Source organism: Vombatus ursinus, unplaced genomic scaffold (genome assembly GCF_900497805.2).
Source record: "Vombatus ursinus unplaced genomic scaffold, bare-nosed wombat genome assembly UNPS02014179.1, whole genome shotgun sequence".
NCBI lineage: Eukaryota > Metazoa > Chordata > Mammalia > Diprotodontia > Vombatidae > Vombatus > Vombatus ursinus.
In genome coordinates this window covers 2,175,240-2,200,206 of record NW_020953957.1, presented here as the reverse complement: position 1 = coordinate 2,200,206, position 24,967 = coordinate 2,175,240, and the positions used below count along the sequence as shown (strand labels likewise).

At 38.9% G+C, this 24,967-nt stretch overlaps 1 protein-coding gene across 3 annotated transcripts in view; it reads right to left on the bottom strand.

Annotated features, from left to right (window-relative positions):
* Positions 1 to 13,703: 13,703 nt before the first annotated feature.
* The window catches only part of ST7L (suppression of tumorigenicity 7 like), a 58,567-nt gene continuing 47,303 nt past the window's right edge, over positions 13,704 to 24,967 (bottom strand). Inside the window, exons 13-15 of one of the 3 annotated variants that reach the window (XM_027860362.1) lie at positions 24,256 to 24,348; positions 18,454 to 18,593; positions 13,704 to 13,816 (exon numbers count right to left, since the gene is read on the bottom strand). In XM_027860362.1, coding sequence (XP_027716163.1) covers positions 13,736 to 13,816; positions 18,454 to 18,593; positions 24,256 to 24,348 — 314 coding nt within the window. In that variant the 3' untranslated portion in view covers positions 13,704 to 13,735. Of the gene's footprint in view, positions 16,914 to 18,453; positions 18,594 to 24,255; positions 24,349 to 24,967 lie in introns of all 3 variants that reach the window. The other 2 variants (XM_027860364.1, XM_027860363.1) reach the window with 2 other exon arrangements.

Sequence of the window (24,967 nt, the reverse complement as noted above, 5' to 3'; positions counted from 1 at the left end):
ACAGATCTATAAACTGATGCTGAGTGAAGTAAGCAAAGCCAAGATGAACATATACACGATAACTAAAACGATAAGAACCGCACGCACACAAAAAAAATCAAAAGTCAATGTTATAGGATTATAAAGAATGAGTGTAACTTGAAGAGATATGAGAAGACACACACTTCACCCCTTTACAGAGGTGAGAGACCCACAAGTGTTACACAGTGCATATACTTTCAGACTTTTTCAAAATATCAATCAGTTAAGTTCAATTTTTCTCTGTCTTCAAAAAATACTATTTGTCTTACGACATGGTTCTGTGGAAGGGGATGGCAGGGACACCAGGGGAAATAATGGTGATATAAAAAAACACATCATTAATAAGTAGTTGGAGGGGCATCAGGACAGGCTTCATGTGGAATGTGGTGCTTAAGTAGCATCTTAAAGAAAGAGAAGAATTCCACATGGGCCCCAGTGTAAAAGCACAAAAATGGGAGATGAATGTCATGAGGATTGAATGAGAAAATATTTGTAAAGTGCTTAGCGCAATGCCTGGCACAGAAGAGGTGCTTAATACATTTTTATTGCCTTCTTTCCTCTCTTCCTCTTTCTCCCCTCCTTTCTTCCTTTTCCCATATCTCTCACATACATTCTCCTTCTTCATCCCTGGTTCAGACTTTCATCACTTCAAGCCCGGATTATTTTAATAGTCTCCTACAGTCTCCCTGGCTCAAGCCTTTTCATATTCCAATCAGTTCTTTGTATAACCTGAAAAGTGATTTTCATAAAGTACAGCAGCCTTCCTTCCTCATTAAATTCCAGTGGCTCCCTATTATCTCTAGGATCAAAGAAAAACCCATCTGTTCAGCATTTAAAGCTCTTTATAACCTGGCCCTTTCCTACCTTTCTAATCTACTTAGTACTTGCCTCCTCAGATTCTACGATCCATTTGTACTGGTCTCTTTACTGTGAGACACCCACAATCCTAGCTGCTTCCCCGGAGTGAAACGCATCTTCTCCTTACCTTTGCCTCTTGGGATCTCTGGATTCCTTCAAGACCCACCTTGTGCACCATGTTTTTCATGAAGGCTTCACTCACAACAACCTTATTATCTCCATTTTGTTGCTGCTCAATCCTGTCTGACTCTTCAGGACCCTATTTATCTGTTTTGTTTTGTTTTTGGCAAAGATATTAGAGCGATTTGCCATTCCTTTCTCCAGCTTATTTTACAGATGAGGAAACAGAGGCAGACAGGGTTAAGTGACTTGCCTAGGATCACACAGCTAGTAAGTGTCTGGTCTGGATTTTAACTCAGGTCTTCCTGACTCCAGGCCTTCTGTTCTATCCATTGCCCCTTCCCCACCCAATTTTGTTGTTCAGTCATTTTTCAGTTGTGTCTGACGCTTTGATAAGGCCATTGGAGTGGTTTACCATTTCCTTCTCCAGCTCGTTTTAGGGATGAAGAAACTGAGGCAAACAGAGGTAAAGTGACTTGCCCACGGTCACACAGCTAGTAAGGGTGTGAGGCTTGATTGGAACTTCAGGTCTAGCATTCTCTTCACTGAGCCACATAGGTTTTGTTATCACATCTATGCAGATAAGTCTCAGATCTATATATCCAACCCTAACTTTTTTTTTTCCTGAGCTCTAGTTCTACTTAATCAGCTTTCTAGTCGACATTTAGAACTGGACAGATCTCATCACCTTTCCTCCAAAACCTACCTCTCTTCCAAACTAGCCTTCTTCTAAACACTCGAGTTTGTAACTTCAGTCATTCTCAATTCCTTCCTCCGTTTTCTTCACCCTACACATCCAACCAGTTGCCAAGTCTTGTCATTCTACTTCTACAACATCTCTTGCACGTACATAGCAACCAACCTGGTTGAAGCCATTCTCACTTCTTATCTGGATCATTGCAACAACCTCCTTGTTGGTCTCCCTGCCTCAATCTCCTCCCCGCTCCAATCCACCCTGAACGCTACTGCTTATGTGACACTCCTAAAGGTCTACCCATCTGTGACCCCTGTTCAATAAACTGCAGTGGCTCCTTATTCCCTATAGGATCAAGAATGGACCCCTCTGCCTGGCTTTTAAAGTCCTTTACAACCCTGTTCCATCCTACACTTTCCATCTTATTAGCTAACACTCCCCTTCCTGTCCTCTACAGTCTAGAGCCAAACCAGCCTTCTTGCCGTTCTTCACATACAACAATCTCTCCTCCATGACTTCGCACTGGCTATTCCCCTCACCCCACCCCATGCTTGGAATGCACTCCCCTCCTTACCTCTGCCTCTTAAGATTTCTAGTTTCCTTCAAAGCTCAGCTCAAGCACCATCTTCTATTCATTGATAGTGATATCAAACTTAGATAGAAATGGATCCCTGGTGGTCATATATTGACTTAGAAAAACACATATTAATATAATTTATATTATACCAAATTTTTATTTATTTTGTTTAACATTTCCTAATTACTTTTTTAATTTGGTTCATTGCCCTGAGTTTGACACCTCTGTTCTACATGAAACCTTTTCTCATGCCTCAGCCGCTAGTTCCTTCTGCCAACGATTACTCTGTATTTATTTGCATATTTTATATGTATATGTTGTCTCCCTTTTCCTTTAAAAAATATTCTTTGTATACAGAAACTTTGGTTTTTGCCTCATCATTATGTTTTTGACTATTAGCACAGTGCCTGGCACGTGGTAGATGCTTAATAAATGTCTGTCGATTGATAGTCAGAGAAATTTTTGGCATTATTGACCTAACTTCCTGTGAATCCAATTTTATATCTTCTTTCTTGTGCAAGCTATCCCAGAAATAAAGGATAACTTCTCTCTTTTTGCTTTTCCTCCTCTACTCTCTCCTCTTTAAATGACAGCTTGAAAATTTACTTCTTTTACCTCTGAATTAACTCAATGCATTCTCAAGGCCAGTATAATATCCAACCTGCTTTTTTTGATAAAATTCTATTTGATTATAAGTTTGACACATTCCTCCTATTAGACTTCAAACTCCTTTAGGACAGAAACCATTGTGCTTAGTCTTTCATATGGATCCCAAGTACCTGGTATTAGGCTATGTACCTAGTCAGGACTTATTAACCGACTGACCTGGTCCAAGTATGGTTTTAAAGTCTTCCTGGGGGAATAAAACAGAACAATAATTCGGTGTTCCAGTGACTTAGTCAGAAAATAATGTTGCTGGTTCCTTTCTCTCCCCAGGGATCATAACGGAGGCAGAATTTATGATGCCAAATTTAGTTGGGCAAGGGAACCCCAACAAGGTAAGTGATGCTTCAATTGGCTAAACAAAGCATCTCAACACATCCTCTGATGGCATAGTTAATTCCTGAGGTCAGAGAGTAGAAGATACAGCTGTGACATTTGCAAGCAAGCTTGAAAATTCCTTGTGGCTATCTCTCACACACATGGTCCAGTCATAATTCACAACAGCAAGTATGAATTAGACTTTAAGTCTTGGCTTCTCAGGCTGTGTCACATAAATACAGCACTATTTCAGTTTTAAGGAAGTGAAGGTGACCCTTATTTCTTTCAACATTTATGTTTAACAAGCAGGAATGCAAACGTACAAAATGGAAATACGGCAACAAACATATAGATTATTGTGGGAGGACTCTACCCTAGGGCGGCAACTGTGTAAGTCTGACACACAATATTTCTTATAACTGTATATTGAGGCTCTCACTTTATTATATATTCTCAACTTATATAGGGGAATGAAACTCTATCATATACCACCTATTTAGAGAAACATAAAGTTCAACCAGGTGATAGTAAACACGAAAACCTTCTACACTGACTAGATGAACAAAGAAAAACATCAGGCTTTCATCCTGAGGTCCTGCTCTTTGAAAGGAATCCCAATTGTATAACTTTTCTCGAAAAGAAGAGGCCTCAGTGAATGCAGATTGACTTCTTGGATCATTACGTCTTACTGTGTGATATTACTCAAAGGAAATTGGGGTATGTAAAGAAACATTTGAAAATAGCTTAACATCAGACTACTCCATCCAAACGAGTAAGCAAAGATGGACCTCATGAATCTAAACCAAAGAAAATAGTGCAGGGGATATCAGAGGTCATCTAGTCTAATACCATCATTTTACAAATGAAGAAACTGAGACCCAGAAGAGATGAAGTGATTTTCTAAGATCACATAGCTAGTAGTGACATAGTAGTGAACCCAGGTCCCCTGCCTCTAAATCCAGCCCTGCAAGTCACTTAACATGGTCTAGGACTATGATGCTATTCTATTTTAAAGTGCACGTGGCTTATGAACTTAGTGATAGCTCTTTAAAAAGTCCGAAAATGAATTAAGATCAAGATTATATGTGGTGGTGGCCCTCCACCCCCCATCCCCACCCCATGAGCCAACTCTGATGACACAAAGCTAAAAGTACCACAGAAGCATATCTCTTCAGGTATTCAAGCCCATGAGTTGAAGGTTCTACCATGGTGGGTTTTTTTTTTAAGGACATTATAATAGCTAAAGTATACCACAGCCAGATTAATAAGAAAAGCCATCAGACTCAGGGTTTAACTGAATAAAAATCCCTGGGTTCCCAAATGATAAAAACCCAAAGGGGTCAAAGTCAAATAAACAAAAAGCCCTGTCAAATTTTATCTGGTGGCAAGGTTCTGACTTGGAGGCCCCCAGCAACCAAGGCCAAATTACATCTAGGATTAGTGAAGCCTCTCCATCCATGCCCCAGTAGGAGAACATTCTTCTATTTCAATGTATCTAGAGGGAAAAAACTAGTGATGCATTTGCCTGCCAAGAAGAACTAAACCTCAAGTCTTGAGTGCTTCTAACACCTATGGACTAAAACTTAATTTCAAAGGGACTGCCACCTGGAAATAAAATCTTAAACCCCCGGGACTTTAGAATGGGAATCGGGAGGACAAGGGCTGCTGGCATGTTCCTAACAAGGAGTAGCTGAAAAGTGTGAGAGAGCATCCTAACATGCTATATTCTCATTCCTTGAATGTCACCCAAATACTATGCAGAGGAAACGTAGTTAGAGTACACCTGTTCTACACTTTGAACTGTATCAAAGGTTTTAAACTCCCAATCTATCCTTGCTAATTCAGCCATATGGTCTATGTTGGAGAGCAGAGCATGACCCTCCTACCCAAGCGATGTGGCTTAAATTCTCTATATAGGTTCTCCCTCTACCTAAAGACACCACCTGAAACTGGACGACGTTTCCCTGAAGTAAGTAAGCAGCCAGACAGCCAGACAGGAATGGGGTTGCCCTACTGTGATCTTAATGTTAAGAGGGATCAAGAAGGGGCAGTTTCACTTTCAGCTCCAAACAATTCTGGTCTGGCTTAAGTCAGAGCAAACTATCATTACCATTTAACCTTTCCTTGAAGTTTCTTCTGCTTAAAGGAAGACACCTTGGGTTTCTCAACTGACAGCACAACAACCTCTGTAATTACTCTTGACCTCTAAAAATCCCACTTTTGCAGCTAAGAATCATGAATTGTGATATTTCAGTCATTGGTGAAATGGCAAGACACCCACAGCCCCACTGTCAAATTTCTTCCCTTTTCATCATGAAAATGAGCACGCCTATACTGGAAGGGTAAGGTTATTATTACTAAGAACCAGTAGTAGTGGCATTTATACTTTTAAGTTATCATGCCAAATTCAGAACCACCTTTTCAAGCCCTGAAATTCCACAGGCAGGCCTCTGTGACTGATTCATTAAACAAGAGGTGAATGTATAGAAAGCCTGAAGATTAGTTATCAGAAAACACACCTAGAATTTTAACAGAAGCAGATTTATTCTACTTCAGTGAAATTTATCCTTAAAATTCCTCACAAGCTTTTCTTTTGGTCTTACAAGTGGGAAAACTGAGGCTGAAATAGAAGATATGCATTTTATAGCTTGAAAAAAAAAAAAAAGAAAAACCACTTCAAAAACCCAATCAGAATGACAACAGAAATCCAATTTGAACCATCAAGAAACCGTGGATACATGTTCCTCCAGCCCTGCTATTCATTTTAGTCAAGAGTCACTGAGTCTAATAAACTCCATAGAGTTGCATGAGTGTCTGTAATATAAATGACTGAACAGCATTCTTTCTTACAATTGCGGACCAGCAAAGACATGACTGAAATCAGATCTCACTGCAGTTCTGAGGGCAGAAAAGCCAAGTTATCTCACTTACTCTGCTGCAGCAGTCCTGCAAACAGACTTCTACTGTGAAGAAGCTTCCATGGCAACAAATTTGTTTGCCATTGAAAATTACATTCCTGACATCTGAATGCCATTTCCATCCTTTTCATCTAATTCAACAAACATCCATTAAGCACCTACTGTGTGCAAAGCACTCAGGATGAAAAGATAATTAAGGGGAAAAAAAAACAGCCCCTACCATCAAGAAGCTCATATTCTATTGGGGGGAGGTTTACAATATTTAAAGAGAAAAGCAAATGCGTACATGAAAATTTAAGAGAGTGCTCTAAAGCTCTACCAGCTAAGTGGATCAAGAAAGGTTTCCTACAGGAAGTGGCATATGAGTTGAGCCTTAAAGAAACTAGGAATTCTAACAGACAGAGGACAGGAAGGAGTGCATTCTAGGAGAGACGGTCTAAACATAGGCTTGGATATAGGAGGAAGAAAATAAACATTTATGAATCATCTATATGCCAGACACCGTGCTAAGCACTTCACAAAAATCTCATCTGATCCTCATAACAACCCTAGGAGGTAGTGCTATTATTCCCATGCCACAGTTGAGGAAACTGAGATTAAAGGCCTTGTTCAGCATTACACAACTAGTAAATTCCCGAGGCTGGATTTGAACTCAGGTTTTTCAGATGGCAGGCCCAGTGCTCTTACCCACTGCGCCACCTACCTGCCTCTATAGTCTATACAGGAGATGGAATGCCAGATTTGGAGAAAATAAGGTCAGCTTGGCTGGAACACGATGTGTGAAGGGGAGAAACATGAAATATGCTAGAAAAGTAATCTGGAACCAAACTGTAAAGACCTCTCAATGTTAGACTGAGGAATTTATGTTTTATCTTGATGACAATAGGAAGCAAGTGAAGGTTCTTAAGTAGGAAAGCAATATGTTCAAATGAGCTTCAGCAACATTTTGGCAGCTGATTGGAAAATGGAAATGGAAAGCTGGGAACTCAATTAGAAAGCTGTCAAAATACTCCAGGTGAGGAATAATGAGGGCCAGAACAAAGGCAGTGACTGTGTATTTGAAAGAAGAGGATCCCTGGGAGATGTCCATTCTGTCTTTAAAACTTGTCTCCAAATTTACCTCCCCCATCATGACTTCCCTAATTAAGCCTTTATTTTTCATCCTTCCAACATTTCAACATCAGAAGGCCCTTCAAAAGTCAGCAGCCATGCCATGATCAAGTGATATGTCTCAGTAGAGCTACAAAGATCAGGGGCTCCTATTTTTAGTCTTATTTTTGTAAGCAACTCAAAATACAAGGTCTGAAGCTGTAAGTTACTTTCTTCAACAAAATGTTCACTGAATGTCACTAGTAGGCACAGAGTGCTGGAAGTGGAGGGGACAGAGATGAATAAGGCACTGTTCCTGTCCTCAAGGAACTTCTAATTACAGGTATACAAACAATGATAACACAACGTAGACTAAGTCATAAAAGAGGAATACAGAGACATGATATACTTACGGTTGGATCAAGAAAGACTTCGTGGCAGTGGTGACATTTAAGCTGAGTCTTAAAGGATGGAAGAATTTCAAGAGAAGTTGTGGATGGGGGAGGTGGGGGAGGGGGTTGGAGGTGAGGAAAATGGTTTTCTAGGCAGAGAGGGTAAGGAAAAGCAAAGAAGAGACAGACACAAGGACCAATTTTTTCCGAGAAATGAATACTTCAGGTTGTCTGGAGTAGGAAGGGGAGATAGCAGGAGACAAGGCTGGAAAGTTAGGTTGGAAAAAGATTATGATGGAAGACTGAATTCCAGGCCACGTTTGTATCATTACTCTATAAACATTTGGAAGCCACGTAAGTGTCATTATAAGCAAAGAAATGACTGCATCTGTGCTGTAGGAAGGTTATTGTAGTAATATAATGTGAAAGAAGTTCTGTAGGACAGTCTGTAAATAGGGAGATTGGTTACACAACATATCACTAACTCATCCAAGCTTTTATTAAGCACCTCTCTGGATGTCCCCTATACTAATGAAATGAGAGGTTCTATTCATAAGCCTATGCCTAACACTATGCATTGTGCGTAGTTCACAAGGTCAGATGTTTCAGAAAGTCTAATAAGCTTGAAGACTGAGAAAAGACCAGTGGATTAGAAGAAGACTGGGGCCTTGGCGAAAGTAGTTTTAGTTAAGTAGAAGGGAAGAAAAACAGATTTCAATGAGGGAAATAGTGAATAGAAGATGAGAATGTGGAGGTAATAAACATAGACAGTTTTTCTTAGAAGTTTGACTGTGAAAGGGAGACAAGATTTAGGATGACAGTTTGAATGGATAGTAGGGTCAAGTGAAGGTCAAAAATGGCAGAGGTCTGGGTATGTTTGTAGACAGCAAGGAAAGAGGTGGATATAAGGAACACTTGAAGTTACAGAGAGATAGGGAATGGTGAAAAGGGCAAAAGCTACTATAAGTGAAAGAAGTGGGATGGGATCAAAAGCCCAAGAGAAAGATTGGTATTGGCAAGATTTTATCCTCTGAGAGTAGACCAAAGAAAGAAAGGATGGAAGATGATGCTGAGACAATGTGTATAGTGGAAAGAGCCATGGTTCTGATTCTACCTCTGATGCCAACTGTATGTGATCAACAAGTCTCTTAACATCTGTAGGCCTCAGTTTCCTCAGATATAAAATAAGGGGGGTAGAAACAAATGATGTCTGGGGTCCCTTCCAAGTCAGGATCTCCAATCCTGTGAATTTTTTCAGTGAAGCATGAGGTGAAGCCCTCTGCTGATAGAGAGGTAGTGACATGGACAGCTTAAGAAGAGAAGGTCTTGCGCAGTCATTAGAGAGAGCGCAAAAGTGAAGAATAAAGAAGAGAAGAATAAAGGATGAGTATGTAGCAGTGTGGGTTTAGGTAAGTTCAGGAGCTGAGAAGGCAGATGATGGGAATAATCCAGGGTTATGGTCTGGAAAGTGGCAATAGGACAGGGGTACAAGGGACTCAAGGACAGTTTAATGTTGAAATGGTTAAATAAAGAGTTGAGATTTTGAAGGGAGGAGAGTGAAACCAAGAAAAGAGTGAAGGCCTGGAAAATCAGGGAGTAGTGAAGTGATTGCAATTGTCCTGAAAAAGGGTGGTAACAGTGGGAATGGAAAGGAGGGAACACATGGAAGGTAGATGTATTATTAGAGCTGGAAGAGAGCTTAGAAGTCATCTAATCCAAATCCCTAATTTTACAAATGAGGAAACTGTCACAAGAAGTTAAATGACTTGTCTAATGTCATAATGGAAGCTAGTGGTCGAACTGCGCTTTGGACTTCATTCTCTAACTCCTAGTATAGAGCTCTTTCACATTCATCACAAAATTTAAAAAAAACCCAACAACTCAAAAAGTGGGTGTAGGGTTCAAGAAGAAGGAAAAATAAGAGGCTTCAAGACTGGTAATACTATTAAGAGAAATGTCAAAATCAAATGAAGTAACAGGTTTGTGGAGGAGGCAGAAGACCGGGTCTGGACCTTAGGAGAAGGGATACAGGTTCAGAGATACAAATCTAGCATATATCTGCCCCGAGGAAATAGCTGAAAGCAGAGGTGGAGGAGATTGCCAAGGGGGAGCATGCATCTCTGGACATATGGCAAAGAACAGAACTTTAAGAAACACATACATTTCTGAATGGGAAGAGGAAAGGGAACCAGAAAAGGAGCCAGAGGACTGGTTAGAAATATAGGAGAACCAGGAAAGTACGGTAATATATACTTTCTAGGCAAAGCAGGAACTCATTTCAGTGAGGGAGTAGTTAACAATGTCAAGTGCTGAAAAGAGGTCAAGGATTGAGGACAATTAAGAAAAGATCAATAGATTTGATGATTTGGATGACCAATAGAATGTAAAGTCCTTGAGGGCAGGAACTACAAATTTTTTTTAAAAAAAAAATAACTTTGTAACCCTAGCACCTTGCCTATTAGATTAGAAGATCCTTGAGAACAGGGGCTGATTTTGCCTCTTTTTGTATCCTAAGCACTTAGCACAGTGCCTGGTACACAGTAGACCCTTGCGTTTATTGACTGCTTAATGTTTGCTGAATGAATGTTACTGATGATTGTTGAGAGAGTAGTTTCAATAGAATAATGACAGAAGTCAGATTACAAAATAGTAAAGAAGAGTATAAGTGGAGACCATATGGAGGCTGTAAATGTATTTTACTTCTTGCAGACTTTTGGCAATGAAGGGTACAGAAAGATGAGGCAGTGGCTTGGAGGAATAACAGTCCAAAAGATGGCTGCTTTGTTTCACTTTTAAGGGTAGAGGAAAAAAATAGAAGTTAAAAAAAAATAACTTAAGGGTAGGGGAGACCTATAGATTATCTGTAGTAAATAGAGAAAAAGGATCAAGTAGAGAGAAAGATTTCATTTCTAAGAAATGGGGATAACTGATCGGATGAGGTCCCAGAAAACACATAGAGATGGAACTAAAAACACAGGCAAAAGAAGGGAATTACTTCTTCCTGAGACAGGAAAGGAAGAGCTGATGGGTGAAGACAAAATCTGAAGCAGTGAAGGAAAGAGAACTCACTGTCTTTTAAATAAAATCAAATTTAAAATAATCTGCTAAGTGAGGGGTAGATGGACAGAATTATAAGTTTAGGGAAAATAGAAAAGGATTCAAAAGGAAATCAACAAAGACAAACTGAGATGAAACAAGAGCTGTGGATCAGAACAGAGGGTCTGGCTAAGGTCAGTCAGTAAAATTTTGCAAAGGAAAAAGTCAGCAAGGTTACATGATTTTGTCTTTTAAAATGTTTTATTGATGTTCTTTTCCCCTTTTATTAAATCCTTGTCTTTTCCTAGTGACTACTCCTTCCCCCACCCTGGCCATAGATCTCTCTTTTGTAACAAATAAGTACAGGAAAGACAAACACACTGTTTGGTCTGAAAACTGCATTATTTTCTCCAGCAATATTCAGCATCCTGTACTGACAGCAGAGAAAGTCAATCAAATACTGGAAAAGGGACGGCTGTGGAAGGTCCCTGGGGGTGTTGTGTTGTTGTAAGTGAGTTGTTTCAGTCATGTCTCACTCTTCATGCCCCCTTTTGGGGTTTTCCAGGCAAAGATACTGGAGCGGTTTGCCACTTCCTTCTCCAGCTCATTTTACAGATGAGGAAACTGAGGCAAACAGGGTTAAGTGACTTGCCCAGGGTTATGCACCTGAAGGTCAACAAACATCTGTCTAAGGCAGCATTTGAACTCAGGTCTTCCTGACTGCAGCCCTCAGCCTTTTATACATCTAAATGCCCCTGGGGTGCTAGTGCATATAACGGAAAGAACACGTGACATGGTTATGGAACCTGGATACAACTCTCAGTTCTTTTGATCTTAGGCAAGTCTCTCCAACTCTCTAGGGCCCTGGTTTCCACATCTATGAAATGTAAGGATTGGTGGGATCCCCATCTGTAAGACTGGGATTGATGACCACTAAGGTCCCTTCCCACCCTAATCCTAGGACTTTATGAATTCTAGGGTACTAAGAAGAATGTAACTGAAATAATTGATCAGGCTGGGCAGGGAGGAATGAGAAGCCAGGACAGGATGAGGGACTGGCAGACGAAGATAAAGAACAGGCTCAGTAGGAGTGACGTTGTAAAGAGGCAGAAGAATATGAGGGCACAGGGCAAGGGAATTTCTAAATTTAGATGTTGGAGGTGAAGCAATTCCATGCGATGATAAGGCCTTAGGCAAGAGTAGCAATGCTTGTGAGTAGTTTAAAGGGATGGAGATGAAGGTCACTGGATTGGAAAAGGTTGAGAAACTGTGACATGGGCTTTAAGATAGATTCTTACCAGTGCAACTGAGTGGGATAACGCAATTTAAATAACATGGCTAAGAATCATAACTAATAAATAAAAGTATGCATTGTGTGGTTTTACATATATTTAAAAATCTGTGCCAAATAGTGGCCTTCTGCAGTGGAAGGGAGGGAGACAGATCATTCTGAACTTAAAATGTAACAAAAAAATAAAGTAAAATAATAATAATAAAAGAACCATAAGCTGTGTGCCTCTGAGTAAATTACTACACATTTCTGGGTTCCAACTTCCCAAAAGTAAAATAAGCAAACTTTCTCTCCCCAGATAGTGGTGAGTATCTGAGAAACTCTCTGTGAAGGTACATCAGGAAAAAGGACGCTAATTGAATCCAAATGGCTACTTACTTGGTATTTCAATGTCAACTATCCTTATGGACTTAGTTTTTTTTTTTAAACATTATAAATCTGATCTTGAAAGTAAAACTCCTTTCAAAGAGAAGCCTTAAAACCATATTCAATCTCCCCCCTCCCCAAATCCTGCTCTTTATCTAAATCCATCATCCCACTACTTTCTATACCTATACTGTCTACTTCTGACTCACAGGTCTGGCCTGGGTCTGTAAAAAAAAAACAATGATGCTTTTCTAAAACAAAGAAGTAGGAAGGCTTCCTAACAGGAATTCTGATATAACCAATTTAGACCAAACCTGCTGAGTAAAGGCATCTAAAAATTGCTCTGCAGTCTATGTGCCCTAAGTGCCAGTAATAAATAATAATAATAATCATAATAACAATGACAGCTGGCAGAAGCACAATTATTTTCCCCACTTAGGGTCAGCAAGGTTAAGTGACTTACCCAGTACTCCACAGCTTGTGTCTGAAGTAGGATTTGACCCCAGGTCTTCGTAGGATCATAGATTTAGATCATGAAGGGACTTGAGAGGCCACTGATTCTATTCTTCCCACATCACCCCATTCTTTGGATTTTACAGTTGAGGAAACTGAGGCTAGAGAGGTTAAGTGATCTTCCCAAGTTACCAAAGAGGATAAAAACAGTGCTAACAGTCTGTTGATGATTGGGAAGAAAAAGATCACAGAGAAAGCAAATATCTGAGGTAGGATCTGAAGTCAGGTCTTAAAGTCCAATCCTCCATCCACCACACTACACTGCCCCTCATTAAGTAATAAATATTATTAGTCAGTGGCAGTTAGTCAGGAAGTTCTAAAATTGGAACATTCCCTTAGACAGGGAAAAGATAATTTTAATATGCCAATTTTTATGGGCGAATACTTAATGAATAACATATAACAGAAACAGGGGGTGCTTTCCATGAACTGACCTATGGGGATGGGACTCTGCTCTTTGTTTCTATGTCCATTGGGCGATACATATTGCACTGATTTTCTTGTCTTCTTCTGAGAAAAGCCTAGTCCCTGAGGAATTCTGGGGGAGGAAGAAGAATCAGCAGTAATTTCATGAATTCTTCAATCTAATATCTTTTTTGAGTAATACAGAGGAGACACCCATACTCATACCCCTATGGAGAACAGGAACTTAGTATCTTTTCCCCCTTGTCTATGAACACTGAAAAATCCAATATATTTTGTTCCAATTCTCTAGCTGCCAAAGAGAATCAAAAGAGTGTTGAGAGTTTGCTGATGATAAGAAAGTTTAAAAAAAAAAAGCAGTACAAAAAAATAAATAAATGAAGACAGGCATCAGGGAAGGAAGGAAAACTCATACAGATGAAAATTCAGACTTGCCTTCCAGAAGGCTCATTTTATTCATTCGAGTCTCATCGAAACACTTCTGGTACAGTGTAGCCTCAACAGGCAGTTACACAACAATGCTTTCAGGAGTACAATCTAAGTTGAAAATTGGGGGGGAAGAAAAACACACATCATTTCTGCCATAAGAATTTGCATGCAATGTAGAAATTCATTTCCAAAATAATCAATTTTCATACAAAGTCATCTGTTGTCAATTTGAGGACTGATTGTGACACTATACACTTGCAAAAGAGGTACACATTAGTCATAGCTATTCAGCCTTTCTGAAATAAGATGATACTATTTTAAAAGACTCTCTACCTATTTAGGAATTATCCAGATAACTTCTTAAAGTTGCACTCTGTCAAAATGGCACTACATAAAGTGAGACTAAATGCTGGGTATAACAATCATTTATTAAGCATACTTTATAACTATATTTAACATTTCTTCTTCCACTGGTATCTTTTGAGTAATGCCAGAATCAAAAATTAATTTTACTCTGGAGAAAACTTTATGGCCAGAATGACCTTCCTAAATGTTTAGTGACCATTCAGGGAGGGCAACACTTGGCACTCATATCTTTATTCAAAACCAAATGTAATTTTGGAAGAAAAAAGTTAATTATTTTTGGGAAGGAGTTGAAGGAGCCCAAGAGAAAAATTTTACATAGAGGTCCTTTGTTAGTGTAACATTTGACCTATCTCTTTGGAAATCATACAACTTGGCTAATGCTGCCCTTAAAGAATTAATCAAGCAGATTGTTAGGCCCTGGTTACACTAGAGCTAGCCAATTATAAGTTGCTCAGAAATTCATCACTGGCATGTCCAACTACATTTTCCCACATAAAGATTAGAAGAACTATGTGGAAACGGGGCCCGCTCCCTGATCAGCATAACTATAATACAAAGCAAGTGGAACAAAAATTTAGTGAAGTGCTGCTTTGGAGAAAATAACTATCAGCATTTTATTTGGAGAGTCAGGGATCTTTCTGATTCTCCACTTTATGTTACAACATTATAGCATCTTCTTCCACAGCTTCATAGACTTCCCTATTTTGTTAAACCCAAACTATAGAATGTTTATATTCATAAACAATCTGTCACATGGAAGAAACCTAGATCTATTACTGTATTATTACTTGGCTGATAAAAGCAGCACATGACACCATAAGTGGCTTCTTTTTGGAGTACTAATGCTAAGGAGAAGGCCCAATCAAATGCTACTGAATAAGAAGGAAGGAAGCCTGTTTTACAAAAAATAAAAATGAAACCAAAGAGAGTAGGGCTGGCTTTTTAAGGAGCATGCAGAATTCCTGAAGAAAAGTTCTTCTCAGATAACAAGAATCACATTACAGTTCAACTAGCCTGTTTACTACCCTTACTCTGAATTTTGATATTTAACATAGCATGTAAAAAAACAAACTACTGGTTTAAGGCAATCCTCCCTTTTTCAGACATTTTAACAAAGGAGAATATCAAGTGTGGTATCAGCACATTCCACTTCTTGTCTTCTTTCTCTTTCTTTATCTGATGCTAGATGAAGTTTTCAGATCATCCAGGAAAAAAATCAGTTTTGTAAAAGTGAAGTCAAGTTCTATAAAGCACAATATCATTGAAATGAGCACATAATACCAATCCTTTTAGTTCATTTTGGGGGTAGTGAACTCCATGTCATTGGAGGTCTTTAAGTAGAAGCTAATCATCTGGATAATCCATGTTATATGGGAATTTTATGATTTGGACAGAGGTTAGACTAGATGACCTCCAAAATCTCTTCCAACTCTAAGGTTTTATGACTCATAAGTATGAAAGATATATAAATTTCTTAAAGATAGTTTAGAAAAAACAAATTTTTGTAACAATTTTATAAATCTTAAAGTGAAAGGAGGGAAATGAGAGATAATGCTAACTATGAAATAAACTCACTAAGAAAACTTTCTGAAAGGTTTCCCTTGACTAAATGAGCACGCTTCAGAGAATCGTCCCCATTTTCTGGTGTGTTGACCCCTCTAACAAATATCTTAATGACTGAATGAATGCCTGACAATAGGCAGTTGCTAAATTAGGAATGGGTTGTGTTCCAGGAGTCCATTTATAATTGGGTTGTATGGAATTTAACGGATTTTCTTATAGGAAAGTGCTATAAATAGTGGTTAAGTTTCCAGACCACCCCACAAAAGACTATTTAATCAGTAAAATACCTGCAATGTTTCAACAATATCAACCCGCCATTACTAGCAGTTTCTAAGAGAAAATGCAATAGATCTTTCCTTTCTTCATATATGCATGAGAGACCAAGTTTTACATTTGTATAAGAAACATTAAGTTACTATTTCTGACACCCCTTTCTTCCCCCACCAAAAGTCAACTGGCCCCCACCAAAATCAATGGGTAGGTAAATGGGAGGAGTAGAGAAGTGCCAGATACAGAAAGTGGTCAACTTTCCAGTATGTATGGGTAAATTCATAAATTGAGAACTCTTTGTGTCTTAGTTAGCACCCCATCTATAATAGTTAGATAGTTCCCTCTAAACGACAACATCTCAGTATTAGTCTGAAACTATTTTCTGTCTTCTCACGACTTTAGGAATTTTAAGATCATATGTAAAAATCTTTGAGATGAAACATGACCTGTAAGAGTTCATTTTGGCAGGACACCATTTTTAAAATTACATACAAAAATCTTCATATCAATCCAACAAAGTTACAAATATAAAAATATTTTAAATCAAAAGTTAATGGTAAAAAGCCTATTCTACAAAAACTAGAGGCTTTAATAGTGCAAAAAAATTTCTGCAGCATAGATTACTTGGTTTGATTACATTTTAATCTATTAAAGGAGGTTGCATTTCCTATTGTTACTATTTATTCATAAAGGAATAATTCATAGAGGAATACTATCAGAAGTATATTTAATTCCATGTGGTTCTTATGGGATCTTCTAGCCATCAGTGATCTCTCAGATCATGGCAGGCACTACCTGCTATCAATGATAGATGATGGAAACAGTATACTCTATCCCATCTCTTGGCCACTACTCTCAAGAGAATACAGTCATTCCAATGTTTACAAGTCTATTCCACATTTCTCTTCTTCCCTTCCTGACTCTGCTACCCTGCCATACACCTAGGAACATTTTTTCTCACAGTTCCTCCATGATCCCATATGCACAGCTGCAATCTTTCTTCAAACTATAAAACAGATAGGATTCTCTTTGAAGTCCATTTCTCTCCATGACAGATAATGCAAGTAAGTTTTGTTTCAGAGTTCTATAGAATACTCTCTCTCCCTCCTCAGTATCACTGCAGGAGACAGGGTTACAGTGTGATCAATAAGCTCCCTTGTTACACCAAAAGTAAACCGAATAATTTGTTTCCAACCCAAATACCTATTCTCCCTCAACAACAGTGGAGAGTCATTCTTCTTGAGGCTTGACCAAGGATCAAGTGCAAACTGGCTATGTGCCAGTGGCAACTTAGCACATCGTGAAGCTGACCTTCAGGGAAAAAGGGGGACCAGCAAAGGGGGGACCACTGATGCTAGAGGGAAAGCCAGCTGATCTTTTAAGGCACAGAATAGGCTGTCACTTAAATAGGTTTTAAAACACAGGGGGCAGGGGGAGAGGAAAAAGAATGAGAAAAAAATAGCTAGAGGAAAAACAGAGATAGAAACTTTATGCAGAATGAGGGATTTTTTGACCCTCTCCACCACCACCCTCCTTACCACACCGCCCCCCCCACCAAAACCAAAAACTTTTGGCTTCTAGCATCACTGCAGATAGAAGTACTAACTTACAACTCAATATCTTTATTTGAACCTAAACATTAGAAGGTAATGTCTTAAATTGAAAGGAAAACATCCTTTTTCTTGGCATATTCCAATTCTTATCATCTTTTAATATCTCCAGTGTGAAGATGGAAAGATGCATAAGAAAATAGCATTGGAAGACTTGGAGATGGAAAGGGACTGTTCTTTTGAGTTTTCTCTTAGCACACGCTAATGTATAAGGTCATTCAAAGACATAACATGTTATTTTTATACTTGGCAAAGTCCAAGAATTGTACCTCTTTGTCCTTGGTGAGGATATTCATACCCTGAGGTATGAGTTCCTTGAACTCACAGCTCACAAGCACTGCTTGGTCTAGAACCAAGTGGTGATATGTACTTGAGTTCCTAAGGTCAGTACAGCAAATCAGATGCAGTGGCCAGGGGCAAATTTCAGGTCAAATCACATTCTGTATCCCGGGCAACTGATCTAATCACCTTGCTCGTACCACCCTAGCTGTACTACTAAATTTAACCTAAGTTCAGTGGATCTTAGAGCTAATGATTTAGATTAAATGGAAAACCAGAAGCCTTGTTCATAAAATATGGAATTTTTTTTAAATGCCAAACAAAACATACAATAATGGTAAGCAAGCCAAGAAAAGCTGAATTGTTCTTAAGTTAGTAATGAGTTCTGTATTACTATGAGGAGTGATCTACTGAGACCAACTTTATAATGTTCAGCACTGCACTCTTTAAAGTTTTTTGTTCAAGTTACAGAATCATAGGTCAAATCACCCAAGACCCAAATTTGAAGGCTCCATGGCAGCAACTGTACAAGACATGACTCATAATTTACTCTAAATGCACATTTTCCACCTCTCAACTGGTTTGCACAGACAAATCAGAAACAGTTTCCTGTGTGTCTCACAAATATTCTAAGCAAGTCCTTGAGACCATACTTACAGCTTTAGCAAAAACACCCATGATTTCAGGAAACTGATGGGTGAGAAGGGCAAGCATTGCTGTAGAAGAACACAGGCCTGCTGTGAAGTGAATGAAAAAAGGAAGCTCCTTCTTTGGGTAAACAGAAACATGATGAAATGCTACAAGGAAAAAAAAGTCAGAATAATTACATATCTTCCCAAACAGCATCTAACCTCATCTAAAACAACAGTAACTTCAAGTAAAATTTATTTTTAAAAGTGGAAAAATTAAGAGGAAACAAAAAAAAAAAATCAGTTAAGTCTCAGGCCATGTGAGGTGTGTGTGTTACTGATGGTTACTTATTTTAAATGATGCAAGAATGTGTGAGTGCCAGTACTGAAACAAGTACCCATGCTAGGACTTCACGGGCTTGGAAGCTGAAGGCCCAGAGCTGGCCATCAACCCAGAGATTCCTGAAGCAACACCCAGTGTTCTGTGAAAGATGTCCAATTCAATGCAGTCTTAAGGAGGTCAGTGATAAATTATATTTTCTTTAAACAAGATCTACTATACCTCATTTACTGTTTTCAGTAGTTACAATATTTTTGTGTCTCCTTTGATAAATTTACCATTGCATTACAAAAGCTAAAATTCTATTATAGACAGAGTAAATCCTCAGGAATCTAGGTCATGTTTACATCAGGAAAATACTGGCAATGCATTAGAAATAAGAACCATTCTATATTCTAGCACCTACGCTTCTAACTTAGCAACCCATCTGTGAGCTGCCTCCACCAGGCAGACAAAGTATCTGGTATCACTGAGGTATTACCTCAGTCATGTGTGGCCATCCCTTATTTTCTATCTCCAGTGCCATCACTCTCATTTAGTACCTCTTTACCTCTCACCTGAACTCCCAAAATAGCCTCCCTAACTCTGTCTCAAGTATCCTCTCCTCTCAAATCTATCCTGCATGCAAATATTAGACAAAGCTTCTTAAAGAGTGCCTCTGATCACATCACTCTCCTAGTCTAACTCATATAGGGAAAGAAAGAACATTTGTCCTTTAGAAGGGAGGGAACGTATAGTTTGATGTGTGCCACTCACTCCAGCCCCATGAAGTCTCCTACACAAAGGTAGTAGCGGGAGAACAGATGCCAAAACCTTGTCATAGCTATTGCATAGCTATGGCTACACGATTTTCCAAAATGTGAAATGTTCATGCTGTGTGAAGGTCCTAATTATTTCTTTTTGGATGACTTTCTAAAGAGAATCACTTGTCAGTCAATGTTCAGTTAATACCTCAAGATAATAGATGACTATGGGAGAAGCACTCCCTTGGAGCCAAATTTCAGATTTCATCACTAGTTTGCATGGAAAAATTTATCAGGGGGTATTATAGAAGACTCTACTAAATATGTGAACGAACAAAGGAAATAGTTCCAGTCTGACCTTCATTCTGAAGCTCACAAGTAAATCCCAGTATGCAATAAGTCAAATCAAGGGTGAAGAAGGATTAAAAACAAAAAGTATTAAACACTTGTAGGCATTAGAACTTCATGTTATTAAAGAAAAAAAAAACCTGACTGTTCTACAAGTCATCTGACACACTGAGACACAATATAGACCAAAAAAAAAAAAAAAAAAATCAGAGCATGCAACCCCACCCCCAATTTGTAAATCAGCAGGCAGCATCCATATCTGTGGAGTTAACATTAACTCAGCCTTGCCAACAGGCATGCTGCCAAAATTGTGGCCTTACAGAGCAGAGAATTCTGGTTTTAGTTATATTATTATCCAGGCCTGGCTTTATGTTTAAGAAGAGAAAATAGTCATTTATGTAGCACAATTTCAGAGGCAATGAAGAAGACTGCCCCACTCCTTCCTCCAATAGTGTCACTCACTATTGTGAAATTTTCACTGAAATTCTACAATTAGAAATTCATTCCCTTAGCTTAGAAATTCTGGTCCTAACTATTAAAATGCAAATTCCGCTTGGAATGGTAGCAACTTTAATCTCATCAATCATTTCACTCCCACGTTCAACATAAAATTTATTGAGCACTATGGATAGATAAAAGATAAGTCTTTATCTAGTAGGGAAGCTAAGATATGCACATAAGTAAGTATGACAAATGGCAGAACTCAGTAAATCTTATGGAAGAGGTGCAAAGTGATACAGGGGTTCAGAAGAAACAGGGATTACATCATTGAGGTACTGAGGGAGGGCCCCTGACAGAGCTGGCATTTAAGGTATTTCTTTCAAGATTTGAAATGGACAAAAGTAAGGGAGGACATCTTAGGCAGAAGGAACAGTCTAGATTGGTATGGCGTGTCAAATAGGAGAGTGGGGGGAGGAAGACAGAATGGGAAAGCTAAGTCAGATCGTGGAAGACCTAGAATGCCAGGCTAGGGAATTTAGACTTTATACTCTAGGTAACATGAAGCCACCGAAGGATGTGGAGCTAGGAAGTAATATGATCAGAAGTGAGCTTTAGGAAGCTTCATCTGGCAAATGCATGCAGGATAGATTGGAGAAGATACTGCAGGCAGGAAGTAAAGGGCAAGGGAATAGGTATTTATGTAGCAGCTACTATGTGCTTGGCACTGTGCTTAGCACTTTACAAGTATTATTTTATTTGATCCCAAAACAACTCTGTAACGTAGGAGCTATTATTATCCCTATTTTACAGCTGAGTAAACTGAGGCACTCAGAGGTTAAATGATTTGGTCAGGGTCACAGAGCTACTAAGTGTCTGATGCTAGATCTGAACTCAGGTCTTTCTGATTCCAAATTCAGCACTCTATCTATTATGTCTCCAGCTATGGTAGACTATCTTAGGAGTTCAGATGAGAGGAAATGAAGGCATAAACAGGGTGGTGGTAGTAGAAACAGAAAGGATGGGATATGTTTGAAAAACATTACCTTTTTTTAAAATATAAGTTTTTATTGACATTTCCTGTTTCTTAAATTACCTAAGCATCACTGGGTACCCTTTTCTTTCCCCTCCCAGGGAGCCATTCCATATGACTAATAGTATTTTTTGGACAGGAAAAAAAGAGAGCACAAATGATGGATACATTGACAAAGTCCAAAGATGCAACGTGTAACACCTGTGGACTTCTCACCTCCACGAAAGGGTAGGGTGGGGTGTCTTTTCATATCTCTTCACTTGAGTGCTGTTTGAGCTTTATAATTTTCTTACATTTACTTTTGACTGTTTTGTGCACAGTCATTCTTTCCATTTATATTGTTCTTTCTTGGCTCTGTTGACTTCACTCTGTATCAGCTCATGTAGATCTTTCCATGCTTCTATGTATTCATCATCAAAATAACTTCTTACAACGTTGTCATATTCCATTACATTCATGTACCACAATTTTGTTTAGCCACTCCCCCGCTGACTGGCATCTCCTTTGTTTCCAACTCTTAATTATCACAAAAAGTGCTTCTATTAACTATTTTATAGTATATGGGGACTTTTTTCTTTTCAATAGCTTTCTTGGGGTAGAAGCCCAGTAATGGATTCTCTGGGTCAAAGGGTACAGACAATTTAGTCACTTTATTTGCATAACTCCAAATTGCTTTTCAAAATGATTGTACCATTTCATAACTCCACCAACAATGTATAAGTGTACCTATCTTTCCACAATCCCTCCAACATTGACTGTTGCCACTTTTTGTCATTCTTGCCAATTTGCAGTATGTGAGTTGAAACCTCAGGTATGATTTGCATTTCTCTTATTATTAGTGATTTGCAGTGCTCTTTCATGAAGTTGTGAATACTCTGCAGTTTTTTGTTGTTGTTGTTTTTGTTTTGAGATTTTTCTTTTGCAAGGCAATTGGGGTTAAGTGACTTGTCCAGGGTCACACAGCTAGTAAGTGTCAAATGTCTGAAGTAGGATTTGAACCCACATCCTCCTGACCCCAGGGCCAGTACTCTATCTACTGCACTACCTAGCTGCCCCTTGAACAACATTTTTTCAAAAGAATAATCAACAGTAGTTGACAACTGACTGTATGTGAGGGGAGGAAAAAGTCAAAAATGTCTCAGAGGTTTTAAGTTTGGAGAAGGTAGAAATACTCAACAGAGCTGGAAAGAGGTCAAGGAAGAGGAGGAAACCTGGAAAATTGACACTGGATTTGGCGATTTTGGGTCACTGATGAGAGGCAACATGGTCTAGTGGATAGAGTGCTGGACTTGGTATATGTAAGACCTGGGTTGGACTCTTGCCACACATACTAGCTGAGTGACCTCAGGCCTCAGTTTCCTCATCTTTAAAATGAGGGGGTTGGACTCAACAATCTCTATGTACCCTTCCAGCTCTGCCTTTAACATGAAATAATTTTGAAGAGACCAATTTTAGTGAAGAGTTGGTGGCAGAAGCCTGATTGTTAGAAATTAAGTAGGGAGGGGCTGCTGGTGAGACAGCAGAGACAGAAATGTCCACTACTCTGAGAAATTCAAAGGAGATGTCATAGTAGTTCAAATAAGTAGCAGGGCTTTGAAGACATTTTTTATTTTGTTTTGTTTTTGGCTAGGCAATGGGGTTAGGTGACTTGCTCAGGATCACACATCTAGTAAGTGTTATGTGTCTGAGTCTGGACTTGAACTCAGGTCCTCCTGAATCCAGGGCCGGTGTTCTAGCCACTGCACCACCTAGCTGTCCCTTTTGTTTTGTTTTTAAGGACAGAGGTTCAGGAAAGATGCTAGAAGAAAGGGAGATATTTAAGATTTAAGAAAGAAGGATAACTGATGGAACAAGGTTCCAAAAGAAGCAGGAAGGGACACAGTTAAGAGAACAGATAGGATTGGGCTTAGAAAGGAAGAGGAACAAAGGGATTTTTTTTTTTGAAACTGAAAGAAATTGAAAGAAAAATCTTGAGATGGAAAGAAAGAAAATCAAGGGTGCTTATACTGGATGTCCTACACTCAATTTTTTTTAGTAAAGTGAGAGTTGAAATTTTCTGCTGAGAATGATAAAGGTGGAGTTAAGAGCTTGAGGATGGTGGACAAGATTTGACCATCTCCTGTCGGATAATTACCAGTGTGAATGAGTTTTATAGTTTTTATCCTTGAGGCAGGTATTTATTTGGAGGGAGACTGGGGACCATGAGGACACTGGGAAACTGGAAGATAGGCACAAAAAGGGAAAGCTAAAGGCTATGGAAGTCAATCTTCAACCATTTCATAGCTCATAAAAGAGCTGCTATTGTAGTACAAGTTAGGAAAGATAGCTGGATGGGGCTAATGAAAGGGTACAGATTTTTTAGGGCATGGACTATTACATTTTTGTGAGTGTTTCCCCCCCTGACTTAAGCAACAAATGGTGAAAAGTAACAGTAACTGAAACCATGCTGTTTTGATGAGAAAACAATCAATCTATTACTGAGTTTTACAAAACATTTTCCTCCAAAGAATGTAAATTAAAGTCTACCTATATTTGAACAGGGACACTATTGCCTAGGATCGTAAACAATCCTGTCATTCAAAGATATAATAATGTTGAGGTTCTTTTACCTCTCATTCAATGAAACAATGCATTGTTGGTTAGTTTTGCAAAACTGCTTTTTTTTTTTTTCTTCTTTGTTATAAGGAATGGCACTCTGGGGAATGGAAGGAGAGAGATACACTGGGGAAATATAGATGATGAAAAGCTAAAAGACATCAATAATACTTTACTCTAAAAAAATCAAAACACATTGAATATAGCTAAGACAGTGAGTAGGTTTATACAGTGCTCTGGGATTCAACTGAAAATGCTTCAAAAATGGAAGGTCAAAATTATGGGGGGAAATGTAATTGCATAACCTTAGAAAAACATGAAAAATTCACTTACTGGGTAATAGTTCTCTGTCGGCTGTCTCCGTGCAGCTGGGATAAGGGTAAAATAGATGGCCTTTCTCTAATGGGTATGGAATCATTCTAAAAGCTAAGGGAAACAAAAGCAACATATTTGCCTTTCAACGCTGGATAACTTATCCTATAATTCAGTGAAAAGCTATATGGCATTCTCAAAATAAATAAAAACGAATGAATAAAGCAGTTATTAAACACTTACTATTTGCAAAGCACCACACTAAGTGTTGGAGGTACAGATAGAAGAGTAAAACAATCCCTGCTCTCAAGAAGCTCACCTTCCAGTAGGGGAAACAACACATATAGAAGGTTACAGCTACAAATCAGATAGAAAGATCCGAGGGTCTTTAGGGTTTGGCAGCAAAGCAGATGTTAATGCCTCTTTTTAAAAATGCCATCCACTGATAAAATCATCTCAGTTTTTGATGTTAAATCATTTGTCAGTACCAAGGACTTTGGTGCAAGAAAAGTATTTTTCAGCTCTTCAATAACTGTGGCTACATATAGCAAGCACCTGCAGTAGTACTTGCCAGGCTACATCTGCACAGGGATTGCTTTCTAAGACTGTGGCTGAGGGCTCTGGGCTAGAAGCATTGCTTTTTCTAAGGTTTCTGGGTTCAGGGTCCTGGACTGTCTTCAGCAGAGTCTGAGGGCAGACAGTGCTCAAGGTGGTGGTGGTGGTTTTGTTTGGT